This window comes from Lissotriton vulgaris, chromosome 1_1, assembly GCF_964263255.1.
Source record: "Lissotriton vulgaris chromosome 1_1, aLisVul1.2, whole genome shotgun sequence".
NCBI classification, from domain to species: Eukaryota; Metazoa; Chordata; class Amphibia; order Caudata; family Salamandridae; genus Lissotriton; species Lissotriton vulgaris.
The window spans coordinates 1697627893-1697645861 of record NC_141685.1 but is presented as its reverse complement, the minus strand read 5'-3'; the positions used below and the strand labels follow the sequence as shown (position 1 = coordinate 1697645861).

At 46.4% G+C, this 17969-nt stretch overlaps 1 protein-coding gene across 1 annotated transcript in view; it reads right to left on the bottom strand.

The window, feature by feature from the left end:
* Positions 1 to 17969, bottom strand: part of FBH1 (F-box DNA helicase 1) — a 618156-nt gene that overhangs the window by 158076 nt on the left and 442111 nt on the right. Inside the window, exons 14-15 of the mRNA XM_086918941.1 lie at positions 10245 to 10344; positions 10033 to 10154 (exon numbers count right to left, since the gene is read on the bottom strand). Coding sequence (XP_086775067.1) covers positions 10033 to 10154; positions 10245 to 10344 — 222 coding nt within the window. The remainder of the gene's footprint in view (positions 1 to 10032; positions 10155 to 10244; positions 10345 to 17969) is intronic.

Below are 17969 nucleotides of genomic sequence, written 5' to 3'. Positions count from 1 at the left end.
TGGAGAACCTCCGGGAAAAAGAAACACTACAGGCTCGGGGACGAAGATCTTCCAGGTGTGACCACCACTTCGAGGGGTTAGTTGGGATGTTGAGGGTTGGTTAAGCACAGTTTGATCTTTGATATTTATTGGTTTGTATAGCGCTGAATCACCCATGGGGGTATCTCGGCGCTGGGGACGGAAGAACATCAGAACAGGAGGGAAACAATTTAGAAGAGGTGGGTTTTTAACATCTTTCTAAATTGAATCAGATTGTTTCCTGAGCGTAACTGAGGAGGCAGGCTATTCCAGAATCGGGGGGCAAAATAAGAAAATGCCTTGCCACCACTGCAAGCCTTTTTGATTCTGGGAATGGTGAGCAAATGTTCGGTGCTAGACCTGAGAGTTCGTGACGGGATATAGGGGAGAGCTTGTTGGTGAGATACATGGGGCCCTTGCAATTACGGGCTTTGTGAATAATACAACCTATTTTGAACTTTACCCTTTTCTGCATGGGAAGCCAGTGAAGTTGATTGAGTAGGGGTCCAGAGGGTGTTCTAGATGGGGCAATAAGGACTTGTGAGAAAGTACCATCTTTCTTGCATGGAATGCCCCCACTTTTTGCTGAATTGCTGATGTACTTTAACTGAGTGTGCCCTGGGCTCCTGCCAATCAGGTGCCCAGGGCCTGTGTTACTTCTCCAAAAACTGTGTTGAAACCTAAACCCAATTGGCATCTCTAGCCACATGTCAGCCCCTGGTAAATGGTACCCTAGGTACCCAGGGCACTGTGACCAGAGAAGACCCCTAAGGGCTGCAGCACTTATTGTGCTACCCTTAGGGGCCCTGTACCCTGACACACACACACTGCCTTTGCAGGCTGAGTGTCTTGGTGCATAACTAAAGAAAGAGTCAACATGGCACACATCCCTGTGTGCCATGCCCACAAACACACTGCCCTGGCATACATCAGTCACCCTTCTAGTGGGTGCACTATGCCAGTAGTGTGGGCACAGGTGCATGAGCCCTGTGCCCCTAGGGGCCCCAGGGCCATTCCTGGGCACTGTATGTGCAGTGATACAATTAAGAGTATATGGTGCTAGTAGGGTGTCATTGCGAACTCCACAGCACCATTATGGCTATACTGAAGACTGAGAAGTTTGATATCAAACTTCTCAGCGCATTAAACCCGCACTGATGCCAGTGTGGTATTTAATGCCAAATGCAAGACAGATGCCCCCTGAAACCGAACCAACTCCCAGTGTCCTGACTGCGTGGCTACCACCACAAGATGTTTCTGGACCCTTGGGTAGAGAGCTTGCCGCTCTCGGGTGCCTGAAACAATGCACATGCTGGGACGAGGTGCCAAGCCTCCCCCCCCCCCAGGATGGGCAGGGGAAGCTTCAAAGGCATGCTGCCTTTGTGGGCTTCTCCAGGCCACTAGCGGTACTCAGCAACTGGCCCCCAACGGTTCTAACCCCCACTTTGGCGGGAAGACAGGCGGGAAACCCTAAGTGAGGAAAGGGGGTGTGCCAGCTTCCGCAAACCCCACCCCTCAGGTGGTAGAGGAGAGGTGAAGCACAACTCCGGGCTCCAGCCATCTTGAGGATGGGGAGCCCTACCTAATCAGAGGTAGGGCCCTGCCCCCCTCCCACTGGAGAGTGGCAGGATAGGGGGTGTAGTCACCCCAGGGCAGGGACCCATTGGTCCCTGCCCTCGCCCTACCTGTAATGCCCCTAAATTTAGTATTTAGGGGGACCCCTAACCTTCCTTCCTCAGATCCAGATTTTAAACAAGAAAGAAGAACAAGAAGAAAAAAGACCTGCCGTGCAGCTGCTAACAAGAGGACGACACCAACTGACTTGGTACTAGCCCTACAGGCCTGTTGATCCTTGATCCTGCTCCTGCTAAAACCCCGGCGTCTCTAGCGGACAGCAACCTCGAAAACCCCGGAGGACCTGCCTGCCTTGCTCATCTAAAGACTGGGACTCCCATGAGCAGTGGTTCTGCTCAAACAGCAACAACCCTTGGTGTCAACCAGGAAACGCGAATCCAGCACACTCTGCACCCGCCGAGCCTGGCCCGTGCCTGAGTGGACAAAGACCACAAGGACATTCCCCCCGGCGACTGCGACCTGGAATCCAGCACCCAAGGGCCCTCCTCGACGATCCTGAAGATGCCTGTAGCCTCACAACAAGGGACCCCTCAAACCCCGACCAGCTGAGGGTAAGATTTCCTGACGTCCAAAGACACCCCTGCACCCGGCACCCCACGGCCCCCTGTGCTCAACTCCTGGGTGTCTACCTAGCCTCCAAGATCCCAACTTACCTCTCGAAGTGGTGTTCGCATCTGAAGAATCTCCATCCCCGAGCCTGCAGCCTTTGTTCAACTTCCAAGTCTCCCATTGAATAACATTGGGCGCCCGTAGGCCCAAAAGCACCCTGCACCCAGCCGCCCGAGTGTCGCTGGAAGTGCAGCAACTACCCTACTATACTTCCCCACTTGCCCTGGGTAAGTGACCAGGAGCGCAGCTCCCACAACCGCGTGGTCTGCCTGCTAGCAGCCACCAACCAAAGGCCCCCTATCCTCCATAGGATAACATTGGGCCAACTCACTCTGCACCCGGCTGCCCCAGTGCCGGTGAGGGTGTAACAACAAATAGTTTCTTACCTGTCGGTGTAGTTTTGCAGCTTGAAGATCTTTCTGGATTCACTATGCTGTGCATTATCCCGCGGTCTAGTGGTTGGGTCTGGAATCCTAGTCTTTCCTTTCTTTCTTTTTTTTTTTCATCGCCCAGGTGGGCGTCGACGTCCCACCTTTTGGTGTACTTCCTGTGAAGTCGGCATGCTTCCTGCGGAAGCTCCCACCTTTGGGCCCCATCTTCGGATTCTTTTTTCTTGTTTTGTGTTCTTGTTTGCGAATCCTTTGGCAATGTCCAGTATTTCTTTTCAATTAAGAGATGTATCCGCTTTGTCCTTCAAGGTGTCTGTTTCTGCATTGTCCTTGTATTACCACCTGCTTCTCCAACCTCATCTTTCTGGTGGAGGTGGGTGGGTTTGCTAGTGAATACAGAAAGATCTTCAAGCTGCAAAACTACACCAACATGTAAAAAACTATTCATTTTGCAGCGTGAATCTTTCTGGATTCACTATGCTGTGCATAGACTTTGCAGCGGTTTGTTATGTTTGTGGCGGCTGGGTGGGAGATGAGCGTTGGTTGTTGAATATATGTTGAAGCACTTTCTGTCCTACTTGTTCTTCCTTGTTCATTTGTATATCCATGCAGTAGTGCTTAGTGAACGCGTGCACCGAAGCCCATGTTGCCGCCAGGCATATGTCTTGAATGGGTGTGTTAGCCAGGAAGGCTATCGTTGCCTCTTTTTTCCTGGTAGAGTGGGCCCGTGGCCCCTCTGCTAGTTCTTTGGTCTGCCTGTCTGTGGCAGAATTGTATAGTTTGTGCGATCCATCGAGCGATGGTTCCCTTTGTTACTGGTCTACCCATGAAACTGCTTGCGAAGGACACAAAGAACTGTTTTGTCTTCCTGTGTTCCTTGGTTCTTTCTATGTAGTGCATTACTGCCCTTCTAGCGTCCAGAGTGTGCAGTGCCCGCTCTGCGCTTGTGGTCGGTTTCTGAAAGAAGCTTGGTATTTGTACTGTCTGGTTGATGTGGAACCTTGACACCACCTTTGGCATAAAGTGTGGGTCAGTTCTCATTACCACCCTATCATTGTGTATTTGGATGTAGGGTTCTTGTAGCGTTAGAGCCTGTAGTTCGATCACCCTGCGCAGCGAGGTGATTGCCACCAAGAAGGCTGTTTTCATTGTTAGCATTTGTAGGGTGGCCTTATGAATAGGTTCAAAGGGCGCTTTCATGAGCTCTGTTAGGACTACATTGAGGTTCCATGCAGTGGTGGCATCCTCTTTGGTGGTGCAATCCTCTTTGCCCCTTCCAGGAATCTTTTTACAATCTGTGAAGTAAAGAAGCTCTTCCCTGTTTCTCCTCTTGTGTAGGCTACTATCGCGGCTAGGTGTACTCTTAGCGAGGATGAACTTAGTTTTGCCTCCAGTAGGTGCGTGAGCTATCTTAGCACCGTTGACTCCCTTGTCATCTTCTTGTGTAGCTTTTTCTTGCTGCACCATTGTGTAAACCTCTTCCATTTTGCCACATAGCACCTTCGTGTGCTAGGTCTCCTTGCCTCTCGTAGTACCCGCAGGGTGCTTTCAGGTAACTTCAGGTGTGCAAACTCTATGTCTTTAGGAGCCATGCTGCTAGGCTGAGGCTCTCTGGCTCTGGATGTAGTACTTCTCCGTTTGCATGGGTTTTCCCGAACTTGTGGGGTGCACCCTGTGCCATTTCCATTATCTGTGAGTACCAGGTCTGCCTGGCCCACTGGGGTGCCACCAGGATCAGAGTCATGTTGCTGGATCTACACTTGTTGAGTACTCTGTGTATCAGAGGTATCGGGGGAAAAGCGTAAGCAAATGTTTTCGACCTGCTTATCCATAAGGCATTCTCCAGAGACCCTTCCCCTGGTTGCCTGGATGCGAAGTTTCGGCATTTTACATTCTGGCGTGTTGCAAATAGGTCTATTGTCGGTGTTACTCACCTTCTGAATAGACTTTGCGTTTCCTGCGTGTTGAGCTCCCACTTGTGGGAGGCCGATGTCTGTCTGCTGAGCCAGTCTGCGTCAACATTGTCCTTCCCTGGTAGGTGTATGGCTAGCAGGTCTATTTTTAGTGGGATGGCCCATCTCCATATCTCCTGTGCTAGGTTCGATAGTGGGGCTGATTGTGTTCCTCCCTGCTTGTTGATGTAGAACATCGTTGTCGTGTTGTCTGTCTGGATCAACACTCTCTGGTTGTACAGTTTGTCTGGAAGGCCTTCAGGGCGAGGAACACTGTCTTTAGTTCCAGGTAGTTGATGTGTTTGACCGCATCCGCTGGAGTCCATAGACCCCTCACCCTGAGCTTGCTCATGTGAGCTCCCCATCCCTTCTGGGATGCGTCTGTCGTTATGGTCACTGTTGGGGTCGGTGGTGTTAAAGGCTTCCCTTCCGTTATGTTCTCCTTGTTCCACCACAACATCTCCTCCTGCACTGCGTGCGTTACAACCACTAGATCTTCCCAACTTCCTGTAGCTTGTGACCATTTTTCTTGCAGCCATTCCTGGAATGGTCTCATGTGGAGCCGTACATTTGGGACCAGAGGTATGTAGGAGGCCATCATGCCCATGATCTTGCTCGCTGTCCTCACTGTCAGAGCTTGCCCCTTCTGGTTGAGGCGCATCTCCTTCAGCAGGGCCATTGTTCTTTTGTCGCTGGGGAACACCCTGCTCTGTATGGTCTCGATCTGTGCTCCTAGGAAGATTTTTTACTTGCCCTGGTTCCATTGAGGATTTCACCCAGTGAATGGAGAATCCCAGGTCAACCAGTGTACTTGTCATGCGCTGTGCGTGTTCTTTACATTTCCTGCATGAACTTGTCTTTATTAGCCAGTCGTCCAGGTAAGGGTATACATGTATCCCTTCCATCCTTAGGTGCGCTGCCACTGCTGCGAGGCACTTTGTGAAGACCCTTGGTGCGGATTTTAGTCCGAATGCTAGGGCTGTGAACTGGTAGTGATCTTTGTTGATGGTAAATCTCAATAGATGCTTGTGCTGCCTGTTCATTGGGATGTGAAGGTAGGCATCTTTGAGGTATATGGTGGCCATGAAGTCTCCGTCTCCTATCTGAGGAATGACCTCTTGTAGAGACGTCATCTTGAACGTTTGTGTCTTTATGTACTTGTTTAGGAACCTTAGGTCCAGGATGGGTCTCAGTGATTCGTCCACCTTTGGTACCAGGAAGTAGGTTGAGTACACTCCCTTGTTACTTTCTCTGTATGATACTGGTTCGATGGCCTCCTTCTGGAGGAGTTCCTTCGCTTCGTTTTGAAGTAGCTCTAGCTCTTTTCCTGACAGCGCCCATCTTTTTGGTTTCCTGTTTGGCAGTGTCTTTTCCAGTTCTATGCAGTATCCGAACTGTATGATGTTGAGTATCCATTTGTCAGTGGTTATCTTCCACTCCCGGAAGAAATAACTTAGCCTGCCTCCTACTGGTGTTACATGTTCGTTGATGTTCTGGCCATGTAACCCTGTGTTGGTCTTGTTGTGCTCCACCCTGGGAGGAGTTTTGTGGGTGGGCACGTATTGCATGACAGAGTCACTCTGAGGTGGGTTGTTGGCCCCCTATTTTATTTTATCCACGTCCGTTCGCCCTCCCGCGAAAGGTTTGTTTTTGATGTCCTTGTTGTGTTTGGCTGTCTTCCTGGTGGGACTGTTGGAAAGTCTGGTGTGACGTTCCTGGCTGGTTTCCCCCTCTTCCATTCGGTCTCCGCGACAGAGTACCCAGTTTCGTCCCCCTGAATTGTAAGGCCCCCATGGACCTTGCAGTTTCGTTTTCTTTTTTGAGCTGGGTGAGTTTTTCATCCACCAGCACCCAAAACAGTGTCTCCCCATTGAACGGGGTGTTTAGAATGTTGTGCTGCACCTCTGGTTTGAAGCCTGAGATCCTGAGCCAGGCCTGCCTTCTCTCCGTGATTCCCAACATCATCAGCCTGCTGGACGTGTCAGCTCCGTCCAGGGCTGTTTTGAGGCAAGACTGCCACGTTTTTCCCTTCTTCCACAAGGTGTGAACCTCTTTGTTCGTACTCGTCTGGGAGGTGCTTGAGCAGCAGTCTGATCTCATCCAGAATTTGGTACTGGTGCTTGTTCAGCAGGGCATTAGAGTTTGCCATGAGCCAGTGCATGGCTGCATTTCTTTCTATCATCCTCCCTGTTAGGTCCATCCTCCTGCTTTTCTTGTCTGGTGGTGACCCTGATGTTGTTGGCACATTTGCCCTTTTCCTAGCGGTCGCCACAATAATGGAGTCTGCCGTGACTGATCCTCAGATGTAGGGAGGATCCTTAGAGGAGTGTTTATACTTCTCCGTCCTCGGCGTCAATGAACTGCATGTTGCCGGTTCCTTGAACGCCTCTTTCCCCTGGGCCATGATGCTCTCAAGCATGGGGAGGTACTGGCTCCTAGTTTGTGTGGGGAGCAGGGTCTCCAAGAGGAAGTCTGCTTTCGGTTTTTCCTCATCTAGCTTGACTCCAAAAGCTGTTGCCGCGTTCTTGATGACCATATTGTAGGTCCCAATGTCATCTGGCATCGAAGGGTACGTGTCCACGGCCTCTTCAGGGCTTTCTGTGTCGAGGTCCTGCCACTCCAGGTCCTGTGTCCCCGAGGATGCTGAGCCGAGGATCGTTCGCTGATCGTCGTCGCCCTCCTCCTCGCAGTAGAAGGCTTCTTCCTCTGGATGGTCCTGGGTCTCGGGACTTTTCGGCGGCTCTTCGGCCTCGAAGTCATCCTCCTCTTCTACTTCGACGATCACCGTCTTTGGCTTAGACGGAATTGCAAACCTCTTCAACTTTTCGTCTAACCCCTCCTTTCTTTGTAGGATGTTATCCATTTCGGCCTGGAGACGTCTTTTCTTTCTCTCCATTTCGGCGGCCTGTTCAGCGTCGAGCGGTTTGGCTGATCTCTTCGACGTTTGCATCGACGTCGAAATGGGCTTCGGGTCCTTAAACAATGCTGAAGCGACCTTCGTGTCCTTTTCTTTCGAAGACGAACGTTCCTTTTCGGGGACGTGCTTCGATGACCGTGGCTTTTCGCCGGTCTTCGCCGCGTGGGAGTCCTTTTCGAAGGATCCGCTGGGCTGTTTGTCCCTGGATGCAGCTGCGGCCGTCGAGATTTTCGGCGCCAGTGCTCCCTTAGAGGACTTAGATTCTGTTTTTCGAGAGCCTGACTTGGAATTTCGAGGGTCTGTCGGGGCTTAGGGGTCGTCGACTCTCCTACCTCTTTAGAAGTCTTCTTATCGATCTCTACGACTGTGTAGTCGTCGTCTTCTCCGGCGACGTTGTCCTCCTCATCGCTCGAGAGCCCCAGATCTCGAAGGGACTGTGGTTGTCCCTTGCCTTGCATATTGTAATTGGCTCTTCTTTGTCGCTCTCTAACCCGGAGAGTCTTCGGTGTGAAGGCGGAGCAGGCGTTGCTCTCATGGTCGACCGGTAGGCAGAGGTTACAAACCGGGTGCTGGTCCTTCTGCGTGTATTTGTGGTGGCAGTTACGGCAGAATTTAAAGGGTGTCTTGTCCATTTCTTGCGCTCAGGGGGCCCCGTGTGAGTGCATTCTCCGTCGAAGTTCTCCTTCTTCTTCGTCGTTCCGGCTCGATGGTGTTGTTCCTCATCGTCTTCTCAGTCTTTTCCGTGCAAAAAATGTCGGTCTTCTTTCCTCCAAAACTCTGGAGCCCCTCGGGAACGATCCAGACCCAACGGCGGAAAAAAGAATCTGAAGATGGCGCCCAAAGGTGGGAGCTTCTGCAGCAAGCGTGCTAACGTCACAGGAAGTACACCAAAAGGTGGGACATCGACGTTCACCTGGGCGACGAAAAAGAAAGAAAAGACTCAGATTCTGGACCCAACCACTAGACCGCGGAATAATGCACAGCATAGTGAAGCCAGAAAGATTCACGCTGCAAAACTGTACTTACCTGATCCGGGGGAGATCCCCGAGTCTACCCCCAGAACCTTAACTTTGCCAGCAGAGTACTTACCCAAAGTCCGATAACTTGATTTTCTCCATAGGGTAACATTGGCTGGGATTCACTCAGAATTTCTTCTACGTATCGATTTTTCAAACTTATAAATATTCCTTAAAAATCGTCCGAACCTCAAAAACGAATTTACTCACCCGCATGCAGGAGAGATCCTAGTGCTGTACCGCTCAGCCCAGCACTGAACCTAGAAGGTAATTATAACCATGATTTACTGTTAACCCAATTTTCCTTCATAGGAATACGTTGCCTGGTTTTTACCAGAACATCTTCTGTCAATTTTCCAAACTTGCAAATATTTCTTTATAATCGCATGTATAACAAAAACGATTTATTTCAACTGTTTACAGGAAATGCACCACGGCTGAATCCAAGATCCAGCCCTGAGTTAGAAAAACATACGTAAAGTGATTTTTATTGCATTTACTTAAAAACTTCCATTGAGCTCAATGATATTTTGTGTTTAAACTTGTGCTGCATATTGCAACAACTGTAACCATTGCATTTAAAAGTCAACTTCGATTTGAAAATATTCAATTGCAACATCTCATTCTGAGAAAGTATTTATGATACCTACTGTGGTTCTAAAATAAAGTAACTATATATTTTTATATACAAAACAATTGGCCTAGAGTCAGTTCTTGAGTGTGGGAGACCATTTTCTGACTGAGTGTGTACAACAAATGCTTTACACTGTCCTCTGACACTGCCTTACTGCTCAACCAAGCTACCACTTTAGAGAGTAAGGTTATATCTAACTTTAGCCTCTGCCATACCTCTGGGGACTGTGGACTCTGCGCACACTGAACCTTACTTTGGCGCAGTATATACAGAGCCACTTTCTTACAGGACTGTATTTCCTTCCCCTCAGAAGCATATTTCAACAAGATCTACTTTCATTTAGTTGCTTACTAAGATATACTTATCCAAGCAACTGTACCCCTCTCCTCTAAACTGAACTGTCTCTCCAGTAAGCCCTTTGCAGCTACACACAACTAAGGTGACAGGGAATAATGAAGAGGGAGTATCTATTGGCTTTCCATCTTCATGCCCCGCTCCTTTCCTGCTTAAACTGTAGTTTTGTGTCCTTCTTTACATATAAAAAGTTCTAAAACCTTTAGGTTAAATGGTGCTATATAAAAACTTTCAAAAAAGATACAGGGTCTGACTTAAGAGTTTGGTAGACGGATATCCATCACAAATATGACAGATATTCTGTCCACCTTATCACAAGTGCCACAACATATAATGCATTTGTAATAAGGAGGAAAATATAACCATCATGTTTGTGAGTTTGTGACAGAGTAACCCCTATGCCAAACTCTAAATCAGATCCTTAAATACCAGATCCCTAAAAATAAATGTTTTTGCTTTGTGCCTTTTGCAAGCGCTTTCACAATATGAGAAAAATAAATGCTCTTACTCCAATTAAGTGTATCCTGGCAGGCCTCTCTCCTTCAGTAACTCTCACAGCTTCTGAAAATACACAGCTGTTGCTTCGGGACAAAATGGCACTCTGACCTCCTGTGAACCCGTTGATTGTTCCTAGAACAAACAGCCCATGACAAAAATTAAAATAAAGGTATGTTTACCTTTCAAACCCACAAAATATTTAAAATTCACTTTCAGGTCTACCTTTTTGACGGCCTCCGACCAATGTTTTATTTCGGAGGTTCTTGGTGACATCCAGAATTGTAGCACCTACATAGGCAATTTCAGCACCAAATCTGAAACTCTTTAAATCAACACAAAGATAGTTATGGACATTGACTGAAAATGTCAACATTACAATAACTTAAGAGGAGAAACACAGAGGTAAGACAACGCTGACAACTTAGTTGAAATTTTCAAGATTGCAACATTCAACAACAGGTAGAAATCTTGGTGTGCAACTGTGACATGAATCACAAACGAAAGGACACGCCGTTCAGTGTTGAAATGCACATTCACAAGTGTTTAGTTCCTTAACAGTTATGGCAATTAATTTCTGCTTCACCTAAAACTCTTACATTATGGTATTATTAGGTCAAGCAAAGCATGCTAAATTCCTATCAATGCAATGACTGCCCTTGTCAAGACTGATTTAAAGGACAATTCGACAAGCATGTGCAGGCAGAAATACACATTTCCCATGATACATTTCAACAATGTTGTGGTGCACATATGCCGCCCCAGAGCATGGTCACCAGATCTCACGTATTCCAACACACAAGTCATTACAAGCTCTTATTAACCAGAATTGAAAAACATGTACAAGGGCGGAACACATCGCGGCTGTGGTAATAGAAACTAACCCATCGCCCAAGAGATGGAACGTGCCATACACAGTGTAATAGTCTAGCCCACTCTGACAGGAACTATTCCATGATCTGCTGATGTGGAGGGGGTCAGTTTCTGGGCGCGGAGATACGCCCTAAAGGGACCCCATATATCTTTGGGTCTGGAAGTGGGGGGGAACTGTTGCTGCATAAATGTCACTATTTGTAGAACAAGATGCCATACTCTTTAATCATCCTTTCACCGAGAGAGTCGTTCTGCCACCCTAGTGAATCGCCACCTCCCTTTTGGCCAGGAGCAAACTTATAGCGACAAATCTGCGTATAGCCTGTGGGAACTGAGCTACGTAACCCAGTAGTGCAATCTTAGGCTACGGGGTCATATGAACCCTTGATCATTTCACTCACTTTCACATGAACAGCCACCCAATATGTTTGTACATTCGGGCAAGTCCAAGCCAGGTGGGTGAAATCAGCATTTGGGGCGCGGCACCTGGTGCAGTGATGTGTCCTAGTAGTGCCTATTCTATGGAGTCTGGCCGGGGTGATGTACATCCTACGCAGAAACTTAAAGTGAAGTAATTTGTGTCTGCTGTTGAGGGAGATCTTGTTGGTGACTACACAGCAGGCGTCCCATTGTTCGTCTGAAATTGAACCACTCAGGACTCCCTCCCAAGATTAACCGGCAAAGTGGCAGCGCACGCCTTATAGAGCTGGGACACGATGTGCACCCCTTTTTCACTGCCAATCACCTTAGTAAGCGGAGGAAGGAAGGGGGCTCTAAAGGGTAGTCAGGAAAGGTAGCCCGCAGGGCAGAGCGAATGCGCGAAAGGACAAATCTGTCCACGAAGGTGGCGTCAGGGAAAAGGGCATCATCCTCTGGATCGAAAACATGTCCACTGGGGAATAGGTCGCCCATCTTCACAATGCCAAATTTAAGGCAAGTATTCTGTATTAACTTTTCACTAGTGATGGGGATCATTTTAGGGTTAGGGAGTGAGAGATCGGAGGAGTGAAACAATGAAGTGTGGGTGATGCAACTCAATTGGTCCCAGGCCCAACTGGTGGTTGAGGCAGGCTGGATATCAGTGGGATCTCTGGGAAAACCCTTCGGCAGGAGTGCTGCAAGTGTGTCAGGTAGGACGGAGTCTATTTCCGGTCGGAGGTAAGGGATTCTGGCATCCGGGTGGGACCGTGCCTGAGTAAAACTGCACTGCGCAGCTAAGTAATATAGTCTAAAATCGGGCACCCCAAACCCGCCTCTGTCGCAGGGGAGAGTCATCACCCTCCACCCAACTCTAGGGTGTCTGCCCCCCCATACCAGTCTTATCAAATGGGACTGTAGAGTTAAAAAGAATTTCTTTGCGATAGGGATGTTTTGAAATAAATATAATAATGTGGACAGCACAATCATTTTAATTAGCGAGACCTGACCTGCCATGGATAGTGGTGCTGTATATTGAAAAGTAGAACATGTACTTTTACATGTTCCCACAGTAAAAAAACTAAATTGTCATTTCTACTGTTGAACGGGTGCTTGCCCCATTACAAAGTACAGAATAGTGGTATTGTCCGTTTGGTTCATTAGATCTTTGGCAGTGAAAGACGGAAGAAAAGCCACGAGAGCTCGATGTACAGCTTTGAGCTCGGACAAATTTGTGTGATAAGACTTCTCCTTTTGAAACGAACGCCCTTAAATTGATAGGTATTCCAGTGCTGCGTCTGATGATAGTCTGCATGGACATTTTCTTCTCAAATGGTACTTCTGCTAGTAGATAGTGAGATTTGGTCCACCAGGTGAGAGATTGCCGAGCATTCTCAGTTGGAGATATTTTATCTGCCCAATGACCAGTCTCTGCAACCACTGATCTCTAGGTAACTATGTAGAGGTCTCAAGAAAAAATGTACATTTGGTACTATGAATAGGCAGGATACAATTGATCCCAGAGGAGAGGCTATCCGATGGACAGTTCATTTGACTTGCTGCATTACCTGTGCACATTTCATCTGGATTGATAATACTCTCTCCTCCAAAGAAAACACTTTTTCCATTTGAGTATCTATTCTTGCCCCTAGAAAGATGAACACTGAACTGAAGTGGAGATCGATTTCTCAGCATTGATTTGAAAACCCATCTTCAATAACAGGGTTGTCATGGTTGTGAAGTCTTTCTTTGCTTGGCTGAGAAACTCTGCTTTTATTAACCAGTCATCCAGGTATGGCTATAGGAAAATACCTTTCTTCTTAAATATGCTGCTACCACTGCCATGCATTTGGAGACAGTTCTGGGGGGCTGACTAGAATGCGAAAGAAAGCACAACGTATTAATAATGATCTGTTCCCACTAGGAATCTTAGAAACTGTCTGTGGCGATGATCAATTGGAAAATGAAAATATGCATCTCGTAGGTCCACTGCACAGAGCATATCTTTTTTTTATGTGAGGGAATATCTGATATAAAGAAACATTGGGCTATCTTGTCATCATGATCACCTAAGTTCCCATCTCTACGTAAAATGCACGAAGGAACGGCAACGTTCATGTCAGTTTATAGATATCAAGTGTAACAAAACGGTCTTTGGAAAACAAAAATTGGTGCTGAAAAGAGAAATAAAATAGTTATCGGCCACCATTCAAATTCTGGCAAGGCATGAAAGGACTTAGAAAGACACTTATAAATAAATTATGCTTGAATTAAGAATAAGAACCTAACTGAAGTCCAAGAACATTGGCCATCCATTATTATGAGAGGGATTATTCCCAAGCACTATCAGGATTCTATTATTAAACACTAGTCATCAGTTTAATAGCATTGGCCCTGAAGAAGCAGCAAATACCGCCGCGATACACATGTTGGCTCAAAATATTGAGATATTTCAATCATCTGTAGAAACACCTCTGACAAGATGCTGTGAACTATGTTGTCATGAACATTGTGTCTTTGGGTAATAATCTGAAAGTAATTCAATGAACAATGTTTTTGAAAAAACTTGCAATCGTCTTGAGATATAAGATTTAGGAATAAATTCAAACAGTAACACAATCAGTAGGTGTACATATTTGATTCTTGCTTAGCACTGTGATCATTAGCTCCCCACAAAATATGAAGTATATTTTAAACGTCTTTGTTGAGCTGATGTGAGGGAACTTTTTCTATTGCTCTTTTCTGCAGTAGAATAGATGTCTCTTGAAGGGGTTAGTCTAGACGAGCCATTGTGACAGGTAGTGGACAAACCGTTGGTGGAGTGTTCTTGAAAATGAGTGCATACCCGTTTTGTATGATATTTCTGTAAAGCTGGCTTTCTATATAATGTATCAAATCGAGATACACTGTGCAGAAAGTCCAGATGACCCCTAATGGCTTACAGGGGCTGGCTTAAACAATCTGAGAGTAGCCAAATCAGACACAAAGGCCATCACTCCATCCTAGATTTCTCGTGATATCTGTCCTACAGGGCAGCAAAATTGTCATTCCTTAAATGGGTGGAGGATGTTCCACAGGCTTTCTTATCAATGGCATCCATTCATTTACTCTCCCTATCTGGTGGGGCTGTGGATTCCGGAGAAGAAGCATGCCTTTAACTCACCACTGGTGCAATTATTGAATCTGGTTTTAGAACTTTCGTAGGAAATCCGGACCCTGTTGAGGAGGTCTGTACTTTTTTTTTGGAAGCCTTGGTGTTGCAGATTTATTTGTGGCTGAAGTAAGGAACATTTACTCTGTGTTCAGAAGACCAGGAAAAATAGGTCTTGGCATTGTTTTTGGCTGCAGAGTTTCCAGCTCACGGATATAGTTGGTTGAGGAGCATCCACCATTATATTTAGCTCTGTATCACCTTACTAACGCATCCTGAAAAGTGATAATATCGTTGACTGGTGAAATCCTACCCGGAGACTGATAAGGAGAAGTTGAAGTTAAAGCTTTCCATTTTCTAATAGTAGGAAGCATGGTCTCCAACGGATCCAACGGAACCTCTGACTGCTGAGAGACAGATGAATGTGTAGGGGGAGATCTGGACTATTCAGAAGAGGATAAGCTGACTTGAGGTACCCTTGACGCTAAGAGAGGTGCGATCGACATCAAGCAAGACTGCATTGCCATAGCCTTCAACGGGGAATGGTGTCTTTTTGATGCTGAATGAGTCTTTGTCTTCAACATGGAGCGCTGCGACTTTGACGCAGACTGGTGGAAGTGTGATGGCACTGAAGATGGCGCCGCTGTAGTCTTCAACATCAACAGCAGTGATGTCACTCTTGCTGTCGTTTGAGATGCCAAGCGGTGATGATGATGCATTAACATTGACCCTTCCTTGGATGGCAAACAAGACAGTGCTAAACCTCTCGATGGCAACATCGATGTTATTGACGTCAGTGAATGGCAAAGATGATGATGGCTTTGATGTAGAGAAGGAGATTTTTGGTCTTTGCATCTCCCTCTGTGGGGGCGTGTACCTAATTTTTGATGCTTTTCCACAGACTGGTGAGAAAATGACCTTTCCATTCTCTTTCTCTTCTTTCTTTCTTTTTCTGCCTTAAAGTCTTGCATCAAATCACACAACTTAATGCCCTCTCCGTCTTTAAGCACCCGTTTTTACATTTGTTTTACAAATGTCACATCCTTTTGTGAGGTGTTTAGGTGACAGACATACCGCACAGACTTTATAAGCATCAGTGCTTGCCTTCGTTCTTCCGCACAATGGGAATTTAAGAATGAGAGCGCAATGTGATAAAAGCATCCTGTCAGAAATAGCAAAACATTCATTTACTCAACAAAAGGGATGTCAACTTGTCAAGTACAGCTGTTTTTAGAAGTGCTGGAATTTAAGAAAAAATAGAGGTGTGAAAAAACAACTGGGGTGTTCAGAGATCCTGCCTGAAGGAGCCGGAAAAAAAAACTGACTCTCACAGGCAATGTTCCCTCTAATTTATTTCCTCTGTGTGCGGCACTGGAGGGTCTCTGTGCGCTGCAACCATGGCTATGTGCGCCAGGAACCAAACCGCGCGTGTCTGCGGCACCAAATGGCACTCAAAACGTTTACTTTAAAAAGTGAAAAGATGATGCATTTTCACACATACAGAGCCACAATAAGGGTCTTAAGGGCAGTTTGCAAATTTATTGTATTGCCTGTATTTTCATTGTGTCTCTGACTGCTGTTGTCTGTTCCCGCTGCCTGTACGTGGTCCATGCCCCGTTTTCTATCCTCTGTTCCCCTCTCTATCCCCATGCTCTCTCTGCACGGTCTTTCCTTCTGTACTCCTCGCTGCCCGTGTCTCTGCCCAGTTTTCCCTTCTGTTTCCCTCGCTGCACCCGGGCCTCTCTGCCCGTTCTGCCTTCTGTTCTTAGCTGCCCCTATATTTCTGTATTATGCCTCTATGTCATTAGTTTTTTGTGCCTGTCTGCCCTCTGTGCCACTCGTTTTTTTGCCCTTCTGCCCTCTGTTCCACTCGTTTTTTGTGCCTTTCTGTCCTCTGTCCCACTCGTTTTTTGTGCTTTTATGCTCTGTCCCACTCGTTTTTTGTGCCTTTCTGCCCTCTGTACCAGTCTTTCTGCCCTCTGTCCCAATCGTTTTTTGTAGTAAAGTTCGGGTGGATGCACTGCTGGTTTTACTGTGATTTATTCAAGTTAGTTGTACGTTGTTCAAGTTTGGTGGTGCTCAATTAGGAGGCGTCGAGTGCCCTACGACGTCAAGAAATTGCAGAGTATGTGAAACCAGACAGAATCTGGTGTCATCCCTAATTGGCACACACATTAAATTGCGTTTTCTTAGTCCAGAAAAACACTTTCATTCATTGTTCACTTAAATCATAATTTATTTGATTCTTTTCATAGTTTACGTTGCAATTTGTTGTTTCATTTCAAAGTTCATCAATGTGTTATAAATTTTAGAAATCAGGCAAATATCAAGCGTGTCCAATGCATTTCGGGCACTGACGTAATGTGCCCTTCATCAGGGAAATGACACTAAAAATAAAGGTAAAACAAAATATCAATAATTCTAGTCCTAGATCAATGACATTACATTGCAGTTCGCAGAGTAAAACATACAAAATGAATAACATGTGTTTCCTTGACATGTGCGTCATGCAGTTAGCAAACAACGGGTAGTGCTGTAAGGGACAAGTGAATTAGGATTTGTGGTGGGGTATGATAGAAAAAACGGTCCGACATTTACTCACATGCCTGTTGTAACGGTCTGGCGGTTAATCTGTAATGATACGGGGGTCTGGTTTAGACGGTTGACTAGTTTACGAAGGGCAGAATATATGCGCAATGTAAGAATACGCTACGGGCGTGTAGACTAACCTGTGAGTTGTTAGAAGCGTGGCTCGATATCCAGTCTGCCTATCTCCGTAGTGCCGGTACAGCGGATAACTTCCAGCGTACATTGGTTTGAAGTTATTCACTCGATCACGTGTGATAGAGAGTGAAAAAAGACTGGCGTCTGTGACCCAGTATCGGGTTGTAACAACTATGGGAGCGGGGGTAAAGTCATCGTCAAACTTTAGGTCATCCTAATGTGCGGTGGGCTGTGTGAAACGAACAAAATGTGAGAAGTATAAAAAATACACATGTGTTAACCAAATATCATGATTGAAAAAATAGTAGCCGATCGGTGCGAGGATACGATCTTAAATGGGGATGTACAGTGGATGGAGGGTGGGGCGAGTAATGGGATGAGCTAACGTCAGGTGGTATGTGCTTAGGTAGAAATTATATGGGTAAAAACGGTGTCAAGGTGTCGGGAACATGCACAATAACAATTCAGACGATTTACAGAGCAAAGTTATTACAGGTAGCAAGAAAATTCTATCCTTTCATTTAAACCAGCCGGTTTCTGGGTAGATAATCTATGAATCCAGAAATTCTCTCTTCTTAGTAGTTGCTTGTTGTTGTTTACACCCTCATATTTTGGAACAGTCTCTAGTACAATGAACTTCACTTGGGAGACATTATGTTGTGATTCAACAAAATGAGCCGAAAGAGCTGATTTCATGTTCTTTAGTCTGATGTTTGACTTATGTTCGGTCAAACGTACTTTGATGCGTCTCTCGGTTTTTCCAACATACATCTTCCCGCACGGGC